The sequence below is a fragment of the Numenius arquata genome, chromosome 1 (assembly GCF_964106895.1).
Source record: "Numenius arquata chromosome 1, bNumArq3.hap1.1, whole genome shotgun sequence".
NCBI lineage: Eukaryota > Metazoa > Chordata > Aves > Charadriiformes > Scolopacidae > Numenius > Numenius arquata.
This window is the reverse complement of record NC_133576.1, coordinates 11,506,118-11,519,429: the sequence shown is the minus strand read 5'-3', so window position 1 is coordinate 11,519,429 and position 13,312 is coordinate 11,506,118. Positions and strand designations below refer to the sequence as shown.

General features: G+C 36.9%; 1 protein-coding gene across 1 annotated transcript in view; it reads right to left on the bottom strand.

Annotated features, from left to right (window-relative positions):
• SPAG17 (sperm associated antigen 17) overlaps positions 1–13,312 on the bottom strand; it is a 105,616-nt gene that overhangs the window by 38,579 nt on the left and 53,725 nt on the right. Inside the window, exons 19-24 of the mRNA XM_074149430.1 lie at positions 12,127–12,221; positions 10,575–10,805; positions 9,276–9,387; positions 8,587–8,715; positions 6,542–6,655; positions 1,998–2,206 (exon numbers count right to left, since the gene is read on the bottom strand). Of these exons, the coding sequence (XP_074005531.1) occupies positions 1,998–2,206; positions 6,542–6,655; positions 8,587–8,715; positions 9,276–9,387; positions 10,575–10,805; positions 12,127–12,221 (890 nt within the window). The remainder of the gene's footprint in view (positions 1–1,997; positions 2,207–6,541; positions 6,656–8,586; positions 8,716–9,275; positions 9,388–10,574; positions 10,806–12,126; positions 12,222–13,312) is intronic.

Here is a 13,312-nt window from a genome sequence, read left to right as displayed (position 1 = left end):
GTCTTTCTTTCTCTCATTTGCTTTGTTATGGAAGCTATCTCCTGTTTATAATAAACCTGTACTGCGTTTAACTCTTCATTTCCATATTACCCATTCTACTTCTTTGAACAGTTCAGCCCAGGTCTGACAACAAAATTATGATCTCCATTCAACATCCCCTGCAATGGTAACCGAGAAGAGAACTCATAAGCCTCTGGTGAAGGCATAGCAAGAGTGATTTTGAGAGAAGTGGCCAAAAGTAACCAGAGTAGACAAAAGTCCAGTTTTCCAAGACAGAGTTCTGAAAAAGAAATTTTCAGATCTTTAGACCAGAAGGCGGTGAACCTTTTCAGGGTAGTGCCCTAGAAACAGTAACGAACAGAAGTAGAGTATCGTGAAACGCCTCTGGAATTGGAAGCCACCACAGTTCATGTTTTTTATGTATCACCCACCAGCCTATGGAAGAAGCAGAACATAAGATGGAGAAATGACTGGGTTAATGGAAAATAATTGGTCATGAAAAATACTATATGCAGTAGATTGGACTGAAATTTGGCTCAGGGTGAGAACCAGGACATTTTATTAGCAGTTTTTTCTGCATCATTTCAGCCATACTTGATTAAAGATGGAATCAAGTAGGGGAAAAATTTAAACACACTACTATATGCTTTAATTATTTTTGCAGTTAGTCTGGAAGGATATTGAGAACCACATTTAACAAGCACATTATCTAGAAATGCTACTCATTTGTAACTTGATCAGGTTACATGGGATAGCTTTTTATCATAACTATCATTAAAGAATTATCCCAGACAGTGTATTTCAGAACATTAGTGTTACATGAAACTGTTCATGAAACTCATTGCTTTGTGTTCTGATTATGCCTATTTTCAGAAGACTGTTCTTTCCTAACTGGAAGGTGATAACTAAACTGGTTCTCAATACTATTCATGTTCATTTTTGCCCTTCTGTCAGAGTTTGTTTTGTATTTTAATTTTGTTCATTTCTGGGACACCGCTGGTTGGAGAAAACAGTGTCAAAAAAGAAAAGAGGTTAAATCTTCTCAAACAGAAAACTCCTGCATCCTCTTCCACCATCCTGCTAATATCTCCTCCCATATTTCTTGGAGAACTTTTCATGTAACTTATAGTCCGGCTGATATGTGAAATCACTGGACCAAACAAACCTCCTGTGGTTGCCTACATTATTCTGCCAATAGTTAGCTAATGGCCTGAAATAATCTAGGTTAGTAATTTTACAGAGAGGAACTGTGGCCCATTTCTGAACTGATATGGCCTCCACAACTCACGTTCTTTAATGCCAAAAAGCTTCTCATAGAGCTCTGTGGACAATGCTCAAGATTAAGTGCTGTGCATTTCTGAGGCACATGGTCCTGTAGTTCCTGTATATACCCTGTGCTAAGTATTCCGTAACAGGAATTTGGAATCTGCTGTTGAAACGTCATCCATTCTTTCCAAAGACCCTGTACTGTACTTCAAGTTATAGGCTAAAGTAACTTCCTAAAGTTGCTGGTGCCTGGCCTGTGATCAGCTGGAAATACCAAATTGCAGAGCAAGCTTTTGCCAAACTGTCTCCACAAATTTACTGGTTGGTTAGACTTTCCAACACAGGTTTTGGAAAGCACAGAAAAGTACTCCTACTAGGTTAAACTAAAAATTCATTTCTAGAGCAGTTCTAGTCACTGAGATTATTAATAATGTAACATACGTAACTGTAAAGCCAAAATTGACAAAAGTATGTGGACCATGGAAGACACACTGCTCTACATCACAGAGTTGCTAAAGGCTAGCTTCAGTAACAGCTGCCAATATTTACATCTGAAAACAATTGGAAGAGTAAAAACATACCCTTAGAAGCACCATAAATTGTTAGGAATTTGTTAAGGTACAGCTCACAGCCCTCTGAGAAGAACATATGATTCTGTTGTGTAAATTCATGTATTTGAATTTTTTGTTTGTTTCTTTTCTGTGTTCATTGTATAATGCCTATTCTCTCACCTTTCCTTGTTCCTGCTTTCCTGGGTCATCAGGTGGTGAAGGGCCTATTTTGCTACGGCTTGCTTTTGCAGATGGTAGAGATTTTCCTGATTTTTGTTTGACAGGCTTATCTTTTTTTTCTGAAGCTGATGTAACAGGAGTAATTATGGTTGGAATATGAACAGAAGGGATGTTCAGAATTCTTGCTAAGACAGGATCTTTTTTATCATCTAAAGAAGGGAAAAGCAATATTTTTAATGCAATGAAGTTTTATAAATGTAGATGGTCACATTTTATTTTTTAACAAGATTTTGTACACTAAATTTTACCTTCAAAATAACAGCCTCAGTGAGGGAGTTTATTATTTCAGACAGAGGGACTGAATATATGAAATTATTTATAAAATCTTTCCATAGACTGACTACTTGTCAACGTAAAAGGAATCTTGAACCTATTGATTCCCACAGGTCGTCACTTGCCTCCCAAAAATAGAAAACACAATTTTTAAAATTCTCTTTTACCTCCAGAATACCTAGATAGGTAGAGACATTTTGAGTCTGTTATCTTGGAAATTATCACTGTTGTTATGCTTTATCGTGGGCTGATCCAGCATGGACCAACTCTGGAAGTTTTGAATTACGTATCTCTATTTTGCTCTAACAATTCAGAAAGATTCTGATGATCTAGACTTGTTAAGACTCTCCCAGGGCAGCCTGCTAAGCATGTTGACAGGAAGTAGTCATGTTGCCTTCTTGAAAACAGAATTAATACAAACTAAGGTTTTCTGTAAAACATTTTTGTTTCAAAGAACTGACACTTCTCTTTACCCAGAAAAACCCAGCCAGCTCTAACCATAATGCTTTTTTGAAAGATTTTTAAAAAAATCTTCTTCTCATGCTCAAAGGCAGCCTAAATCCGAAACCTACAACTCATGAAATAGCACCTTGTTTCCCATCCAGACAATTTAAGCAATTGAATTTTTGTTTCTTTTGGAGAACTTGTTACCCCAGATGGAGCAACTTATTATCAACATCTTAACCACACCGATGTAGATAAGAACTGAAAACACCAGTGAGCAAAACATGATGATCTCAGAAAACGTCTTTTGAAAACCTTTTTTAAATAAATAAAGCAAGCTTGATTTGCTTAGTAGTTTCTACAAAGTATGAAGTTTAACAAGTCAGTCATTTCAAGAACATCTTTAGGAAGACTTCCAAAAATCATTTTTTTCTTTTGTTTTGGTAAAATTACATTGTAATTCTTCTTCTTCCAATGAAGAACAAGAAGTTCCACCTAAACACGAAGAGGAACTTTACTTTGAGAGTGGCAGAGCACTGGAACCGGCTGCCCGGGGGGTGGTGGAGTCTCCTTCTCTGGAGACATTCAAAACCCGCCTGGACAAGTTCCTGTGCAACCTGCTCTAGGTGGACCTGCTTTGGCAGGGGGGTTGGACTAGATGATCTCCAGAGGTCCCTTCCAACCCCATGTGATTCTGTGATTTAATATGAAAACTGATACCTCAGGCAAAGAACAGTTAAATAACTCATTGACAAATTGCAAGCCAGATCACATTCAGACAAAGAAGGAAAGAAATGCAAGTGGAAGCATGCTAATAGAACCATTCTGGTGTGAGATCACAGCATTTTCTGTAATGCAGATGAAGTGTTTGTATATTTTTGGCTGAAAAAGATAAAAGGTAGGTCTAAGTGCTACTATGCCCACTATTTCCAGAAAGGTTTTGGCATAGATGGTTTTAGCTCTGCAGATAAGAAAATGCAGAGGCCACCTTAAAAATCATAGAATCATAGAATTATCTAGGTTGGAAGGGACCTTTAAGATCATCTAGTCCAACCATCAACCTAATTCTGATAAAAACCATCACTAAACCATGTCTCCATCGCCTGAGAAGAATAAAGTTCTAAACTACTAGAAAGGCTCCCTACATGTTCATTTGCCTTATGGATGATTCTGGATTTATGGAAACTGCAAAGGTGACCCAAAATTTAAGAATCTAAGACTAGAAGAAAGTATTAGATCATCTGGTGATAAAGTCCTATTTAGGAGTCCATGAATAACAAGCCTTTCACCTCAGTTTTTAAGCCTTTGATCTCAGCTTTTGTCTGGTGCCAGCATTAGGGAAATGCACAGATATCTGAATATATCCATGACCTTTAGCCTGAAAGGGAAATTTAGATCACCACAACGATTTTTGAAATCCCCATTTTCATTAGTTGATGCATGTCTGATGCGTGAGAATCTGATCCTTTGTTAGGTGGCTCGGCTTTCATGTACTGAAATTTATGCTGCGTGGCTTTTACAGCTTATTGGAAGTTTAAGGAAATGCGAACAAAACTTTTTTATTTATACTGGAGGTAAATTCTCAGCTATCTATAAAAAATAGGAAAGTTTAACATTCCCCATAGGGTCCATTCTGGTACACATTTAATAGACAGTATGGCCACGGAATAAACAAGTATTACTCATCTCCAGGTGCATGGTGAGAAGAAACAGCTGACAAAAACTTTGACAGAGCTAGTGCTCCACAGAGAAGCAGGATAGATGAAATGAAGGATTCTGAGGCAACTATCCAATAAAATCATTGGTGAATGTAATCCATCTTGTCAGGTGAGCATAAATATCCACGTGAACGCTGCAAACTGCATATAAGCAAGTTCTTATGTGTAGTGAGGGGAGCTATCCTTCCCAGCTACCCATGCTGTGGAGAATGCCGAGTTTCAGATGACACTACTTTCCGAATGCTGAATTTAGGAATAGAAGCTGTTATAAGCTTAAGAGATTTCACCTACCACTTTACGCTGAAAAACGCCCTGAAAAATGAGAGCACAGTGTCTGAGGGTAACAAAGAGTGGATTGTTGAGACTGAGTGCAAATGTCTTTAGAAATCTTGAGAGCAATATGAAATTCCAGAGAACTGTCAGATTAAGGAAGGTTTCCCTCCTCCTGCACATAAATACAGGTCTCTAGCACTTGGAGTTGTACTCTCATGGTTTTATCGAGGCACAAAAAGCAAGTGCAAAGATTCTATAATACCCAGAGGTGAAAGCCTCGCAGGTGCTCAAGGAGCCAGATTCACAAAGTGATGAGGAGCTTACTTCTAAGTCTGGTTGTAAGGTGGTCTGAAGTTAGATTTTGGTCTTGCTAGAGAAAAAAAAATAAATTCAAAACTTAAACAAATACTAACATTCAACCAAGAAATAAAAAAGATACATAAAGTCGTTAAACAGCCTGAGGTCTTCTGTCATCTTAGCTTCCCTAAAAGGAAGAGGGAAGAGATAAAATGAGAAAAACAATAAGAAAAATGAGAATTAGAGAGGTTCCAGAGAATTTTTTCAGTAACGCAGGAAAAACGAGTAATTCACACCCAATTTAACCGATCAGTGCAGAGAGACTGCAGATTACACGGCATACAGTTCTACATCAGGGATGGATAGCATACAAGAATAGTCTCAGCCAGAATATTTCTGGTCAGAATTTTTCTGAGCACTTACAATACAAACACCCACAAGGGGAATCAGCCACAAGCAAGTGATTGTAGAAAAACTGCAGACAATCAAAGAATGTCAGTCAGCAGTGCTGCACTAAAGCTCAACATAAGATTCTTCTAATGTAGATTCTTCTAATGCTTATCGTACGTGTCAAAAAGCCTGAACGTCACAGCTGACATGTAGGTGTTTAATTAGACTCTTTTTATGCCAGATTACAAGTTTTGACAGTCCACTACATTGTGGATGCTCTCTTGACCCAAGTTTAAAATGTCCTTTTTTAGTAATTAATTTGTAAAATGTATTTGAATAATAAAAACTGAGTGTATAGTTGAATGTTTTACCACAGTGCACACAAAGATGCATTCAATTAAATGTTTTCATATTTTAAGAGCTGAAAAATGCTGGGATTATTTCCTGATCAGAGGAGGGTTTCACTTTTATCCGTATGATGGTTTCAGTGGCTTTTCAAATGTAATGGAAACAAAAAGCTCTTGGTAAAAGGAGACACTATTTTCCCTGTGGTTTTGTGAAGCAATTGCTTCCATTTGGTGAATGTGTTTGTCGAAAGGCTGAGAGAAATCCCTCATTATGTCTGTACAACTGTAACCTAAAGTCCAACTCCTAATGTAGAATGAAAGATCCGTAATCGCCTATATAAGTTTACAAAAATATTATTTCTTGGAAAGCCAAGAAGACTCCTCAGCAAATCACATTTTCTTTGGCTCAAATTAATTGGCTGATTTTGCTGGGCTACTTAATAACAATACTTCCAAGTTTCTCCTTGCACTGCTCTGTTTTCACAGTAAGTAAAAAAGCATGGAGACCTCCATCTATTTTGAAATTTGAATCATAGAATATTCTTGACAATGTAATATCATCTTGAGCCTTGCTGAAAATTCCGCACCATGTAGTAACAGCTGCTGAGAAAGGCAGAATTGCATGCAACAAATTATTGGGTTAAGGAGTATATGCAGAAAAAAAAAAAAAAAAAAAAAAAAAAAGAAAAAACCAAACTGCCCCTGTGGTTCTCAAATATCCTCTTCTATTTGCTTACTTTACCTGCTGTCTTCCCTGTAGGTCCATAATAGCTCAGGGACAGCTGGATTCCATTTTCCAAGGTGGCTGAAAAAGATCCAAACTGGCTCACAGCTTTCTTCTGATTTTTCAATTTTCCTTTAAAAAAATTAAGATGAATTTTAAAGATAAGCAACACATAGCAGAGCCACCTGACCCACAAACCAATGACTGGTGTGAACAGTGGCACATCAATGTGGATAACTAACCTGTAAAGTATATTAATATAGGTCAGGGAAAACTTTATCATTCCATTCATAGGGTAGCATATAACAGTCAGTTTTGTGTAACTTAGCTGTGACTTTTCATCTAGAAATTGCATTCTAATTAGATAGGGTTTGTAAAAACAGGTTTAATAGCAACAACTAGTGAAAAGTCTTTGTGAATTTAAACCGCAAGAAAACCCAGTTCTGGAGTCAAGGATCTTTATTTCTGTTCCCTACTTGGCTTACAAGAATCCTAAACTGCTCATTTCCATCACACATGGCCCCTGCACTAATAAAAGACACTGTCTCTCCAGATATGGTCACAGGGACCGTACCTTAAGGAGAAAGTAAAAGAAAGGACAATAAGTTGAGAAATTAGATCGAAAGATGTGCCTGGCATTTGTGAAAGTAGATCAGGAGACAAGCTCACTTAGAGGTGCAGGAGAAGATGTGACATAATGAGTATGTCATTCTTGAAAACCACATGAACTATGCAAGGGAACACCTTTGAGAAAGTGACACTGGAACCTACCTTGAGTCTAGTTCAACTCCTGCTGCCTTAAAGAAATGTTCTGCTGGTAAGAGGAAATCCTTGGGATTTCCAAAATGGGGGAATAGCTTCTTAAAACTGCGAGGAGCAACAGAGAAGACTACAAAAGAAGACTAAGGCAGGCACTCAACACTTGGCCATCCAACACTTGGCCATCTTCCAGTTCTTCCATCAACAAGGCACAATGCTGAGACCTCATCTGCTCCTTATTTACTCTGTCACTGCAATTTGCATTGTGACTATCACCTGCAGGATGTTGTTTTGCCATTTTGACTGCATTAAAAGCTTACCATTGTACCATTCAGCCACTGCCAAGTATCAGAGTGGATTAATTCTTTTCTTCCCTACTGCTTTTCTATAAGGTACTCCCGTTTACACAGGAGGAAAGCCTCTCACTCATGCCAACGGAATACACCTTGCGTCAGATGCTAGCACACTGTTGATTGAAAGTACCATTTGGTAGACCCCAGAATGATACAAGACTACTTTCAGAAGGGCAGACAAGAAAGATGTCATCTGTGGAAGGGATGAAATTTTCTATTCAGATAACCTATGATTACATCACTGGTGGCAGCTGAAGCCAAAGAGAGGAGCAAGAGCAGGATGCCTTCTAACACCGACAAAGATTAAAAGAGCTAACACACCTATGAAAAGTCACACTTTTCCAACACCCTTCAGTTTAGTGACAGCAATAACATAGTGCTTTTGGCAAACATATACACAAATTGTTACAGACAGGCTTTCTTCTTGGAAACACTCTCATCTGGGTTCAGAAAGGATTTTGCTTTCTGAGTGTTAGCAACATGTCAACCAACAGCAGAACCTGCTGAACTGCAGAAAGATTCATTTCCAGAAAGCAAAGGTCTCCCTCTCAAAGGCAGGCATTTATCCTGGTCACACTGGACATGATTCAGTTTGCATCTTCTTAGGCTTTCCCAGGCCACATTAAGATCTGAAGGAGTCCTCTACTAAAGAAGAAAATTATTTTCTTATTTTCTTAAGGAATGGTGTCTGTCTTCATTGATTTCCTTGCTTTGAAAAAGAGACTGGTTTACACCTGTTGTCCTGTACTGTGCTTCTATATCTTGGTAAGATCTCTCTATATGGCACTTAAGCTGTCCAACTAGATTTTTACTTCTATTTACAGAACACTGATCTTTTTTACCCTCTGCCATTAGTAGGAATTTATTTTCTGTTAGTTTATAAGGTTTGCATCCAATTAATAAATATGTCAAACTATTAATTCTTTATATCAGTGATGTCAATTCACTAACCTGATCCAATTTCCTGTTCTTCATTAATTTCTTGCACTTCAATTTCTTTTAGGTTTTCCTTGGGGTCTGTGATATGAATGAAGAAATTGTGGTTGTCTTTTATCACTTTCATCTTTATCAAAGTTGGACCTGCAAAGCGACAGAATACTATTATTGCTCCCACCAGGCTTCAGAACTGCCCTCCCCCCCCCCCAAAAAAAACCCCCGCACCTGCAACTGTAAAGCACATAAAAAAGAAAATTGTTCCAAAGTGGACTGAATTGCTTAGTAGTAGACCAAGAAGGTAAAATTAAGGTTAGCTGAGTTTAGACTAAGTATTCAGAAACTTCCTGACAATTAGATCTGAGAGGCTGCAGAATAACCCTGTTGCTTAGATATATTGCATTTAACTGGACAAATTACTGCAACATGCATTCTTGGAATATCATGCATCGGTTGCCATTGAACAGATAAATATTAACTTATTTTTCTTCATTTCTAGTTTTCTGGTACTTTGTTTATCTCTCAGTTGTCAACATACTACAGTAAATTGTAAATATTATTAGCAATAGAGGCTAATATGGAATTATATGGTACTCTCTCAATGTCTTTAACTGAATTTCTACTACTGAGACATGAAAAAGCATTTATGGATTAAGAAACTATGCCACCAGTTAGTAATTGAGTCAAAGCAAAGCATAAAGAATCACCTTTTACAAAATCTATCTTCTCTACTTGAATCTGTCCTCCATCAGATGGGAAAAGATATTGATTGGTTCCTGATACTTGAACGAGATCCTCCCCTGTATTGTAGCCAAGAAACTGGAAAAAGAAGTTTTAGATTATGTGTAAATGAGAAAGGCAGAAGCTATGAAAAAGGCAAATGAAGGACAGATCCTCAGACAGACCACTCTTCTGGTCAACATTTTTTGCTTAGATAGTTAACTAATGTAGTAACAACTTTAGCAAATATATAGCATATTATTCTCTTATCGAAATAATTTCTCAGTTACTAAGTGAAGTAACTTGTTACACACGACAGCAGAATCTGATCCTTCAGTGGTATGGGCCCATGATGGAAACAGAAGAGTAGAAAGTAGATCTGTTGCTTAACACATAATGGGAAGGAAAGAAAAATTCTGGACAAGTGCAAAGAGACAAAGTACATTGTAATGCGATTGGATAAAGGTCAGATCAAGATTCAGCTTTCCACCCTCAAAAATTTGGAATTCAAACACCGTAAATCTGATTCTTAGATTGCTGTGCCTTCCAAAGAGCCAAAAACTGGAAAAATTAGGTGGGTGTACTCAAGTAAGTCATACTGAAATGTTATATATCTCTGAGTCTGAAGTCTTTATTCAAGCAAGGTTAGACTTAAATATATTGACCTACAAGTTTTGGCTACAAGACTCAGACTCTGCAAATATAAAGCAGTGCGAACTGCCTAAAACCTCTTTGGACACAACTAATGAAGAGTTCCCTCCATAAGAAATATCCCTACGTTAATTTAACAGGCATAGTATCTTGTATTAAGGTACTCCAAGAATGTGAATTTTGAAACAGGAAATGGAAGAAACAGCGAACTCCTTTTACTTGATTTCCAATGTGGACAGCCAAAACTTCAACTAAGTCCAGCAGGCTCCACACATAGGAGTTAGAACAGGTCTTGATGTTCCCCTTTCCTATTGTCTCACATGAAAATCACATTTTTCAGGAAAAATTAATCCCATAATTATATTTTCCATGGGCACAAAACCATGATCAACTTATCATTGCTTTTACGTCATATACACTAAAAACCATCCAAGTTAGTGAAATCGTCTTGTGTAGGATAATCTTAAACATCAGAAATTGCTTTCCAAAACTTTTAAGAAGGGATCTGCTGCTAAAACGATGGAGTTAAACAAGATCTAGTTAGGCTTAATTTGCCTTGAACTCCACTTTCACAATGGATAATAGCTTTGCTGTAATCATGACTCTAGATGTGGTGCAATAATATGATTCCTTACTTTATAAACTTTCTCAGAATGTGGTTCTGGGATGCTGGGATCCTCAAGTTCAGGGGCTTCTGCTGGCTCATCTTTACACTTCCCATGGGAAGATTTCTTGTTGGAATCTTTACTTTCTTCACGCATTATCTCCTGTTCTTTCTTTTTACCTCCCAGTTTTTCCTTTTTTCCTTTTTTTAATTCCTTAAGTAGTTGTTCTTCTAGTAATTGGTCCTGCTCCTCCTTCCAAGCCTACATTAAATGTTAGAAATTCAAATGACTGTGGTTCTATTTGTATTAGATGATATTTCCTATGTGCATGCTGAAAAGAGTAAAAATAAACAAACTCAAAGAACCAATGTTCTAAGTCACTCACATATTTTCCAAATGTGCCCACAGTTTTTACAATATTACACATTACATTTTGCATAAAATTACTGACTCATTCAGTCCACAGGATCAGTCATTCTTGACCACAGAAGACATATCAGATGATTATTTGTATCTTACACATTCAGTCATAAGAGAATTATTATTTTGTTGTGCACTTTTTCATAATGTTTACCACCATCAGAATGCATCACTGGTATTAGTTTATTCCAAATATGCAACTGTGAGATAAAATTATTTTATTCTTTTACAGAAAGAGGAATGAGGAACTGATGCCAGAATTACCAACTTGTATCAGGAAGACAACAAGAGACATTGGAGATTTTCCAGAGTATTTAGGGCTTTGTAACATTTTATATTCTAAGCATTTCTGTGGAAGAAATGGTAAGCATTCACACTTACCAGTTAGGTATTAGCCTAACTTGAGCCATGCCAGCTCAAGTTGAGTACCCAGGAATTGGTTAACACCGCTTCATATCTACATTCCAATATCAGTACTTTAAGTGTATAGCATTACACACTATAAGAAAAATGAGACATACTATGGCTGTGAGGAGTCCAAAAAAGCAGGGGAGTAAAACATCAATTAAGCTAGATTTGTGCAGAGTAACGGATAGTGCCAATGCTAGGACTTACATCACACGTGTGTTTAACTCCTACCTCAGCCAGAAACTTACCGTGTGAACTCAGGCAAGTCATTTCATCTGTAGTGGATGACCATGGTCTACATCTATAAAATGGGATTCTCTGTCATAAGGGAACTCTGAGGTGCCATATTTATATTCCTTAATTTCAAAGGGATGTAGATAGTGAAGGTAGGAGCTGGGTACATAAGTACTTCCATGAATCTGGATCTTATGTTTTTATAGCTTTATAACCAAAAAACTTCAACGAGAAGTAGGATACCATCCATAACTCTCATTTCCTAGTACTACTATTATTAATTGCTTTTGGAACGTTTAGTCTAACTCCAAACATTCTTACCTTAATAACATAAATAACATAACATAACTGAAAAAATAAGGAATAAATTAAGGAAAGCATAAAATAAGGTATACAAAAAATAGCCAAGAACTATACCTATATTGAAGAGGAGTCAAGTCTATGGAAGAATAAAGGCTTAATAACACTGCTGTCCCAGGAAGGTAAGTCCATTTCAGAAAAACACATATTTTTGCCTCACCTTTAGAGAACCTTCTCTGATAAAAGGACTTTTTTCATTGTTGGGTTGAGATTCTGGAATAGTCTCTGTTATGCTCTCAGGTCCTGACATACTGCCTTTGAGAAACAAAATGGGAATAAGTGAGGTTATAAATTTATATGAAAATTGAATAATTTGAAAAAATGGAAAAATAAAAACAGAAGTGCAAGTAAACAAAAATATCTATTGTAAATAGTAAAAATATAAAAGTAGAATAAAGAAAATGTTAAATATTTTTGGAGATAAAATAGAAAGACTGTTCAGGTTAGAAGAAACTTATCTGACAACTAATATTACTTGATTGTCATAAACAGGGACCAAACATGCTAAACAATATATCAATGTATTTAAAGAATGAGTCTCTGCCTCTTGCTATTGAAGGCTTTGCTCCTGCACTAAGTTTTTTTTTTATGCAGATGAGCAATGCTGAATAAACAATAGGCAGTATTTATTATTTTTGCTACTACCACTGTTCCAAAATTCAGATCTTGTGCTTTAACCACCTCAACAAACGCCAGAACAAGCTCAATACCAGAACCATAGATATTACAACCTTTCAAGTCAAAAAAGTGAGTAAACGCTGTCTGACCCTTCAAACCTTCACTAAAGAAACACTATATCTCCTGTTTACTATTAGGGCTTTATAGCATCTATGACTCATGAAAAGGGTACCTCTCTAGGTGTGTGGTTTTATATCATGCTTGGATACCCAACATTTACCTGCTAGAAAAGATTAAAGTACATGATCAGAAACTTCTAGTTAAACTACTTTATATTAAAAAGTAAAAATTACAGTGCAGACTACAGCAGTGCTGGTGAAATTGAAATCACCTAGAGACACTGTTGCCCATCTGCACATCCCAGCTAGAGGTGATTATCTTCTTTCAGCAAGCAAACTTCTCTACGAATATCTGTCATGAGGCACCAGATGGGCAAGACTCAGTCTACCTCCAGTGACAGCTAGACAGGTACAAATTATTATTTAGAAGCCATAACTCTCCTTTCGGTTTCCAAACTATAATCAGATGTGTTAATTAAGTTGAGGAATAACTTTCCTGGTTTTGTGAATGCAAATTGCTAGTACTAGAAGGTTTCAAAGTGCATTCTCGAAGAAGATGAACAAAGCAAAAGCTAAATATCAACAAACCATTGTTGTTGTTTGTCATTG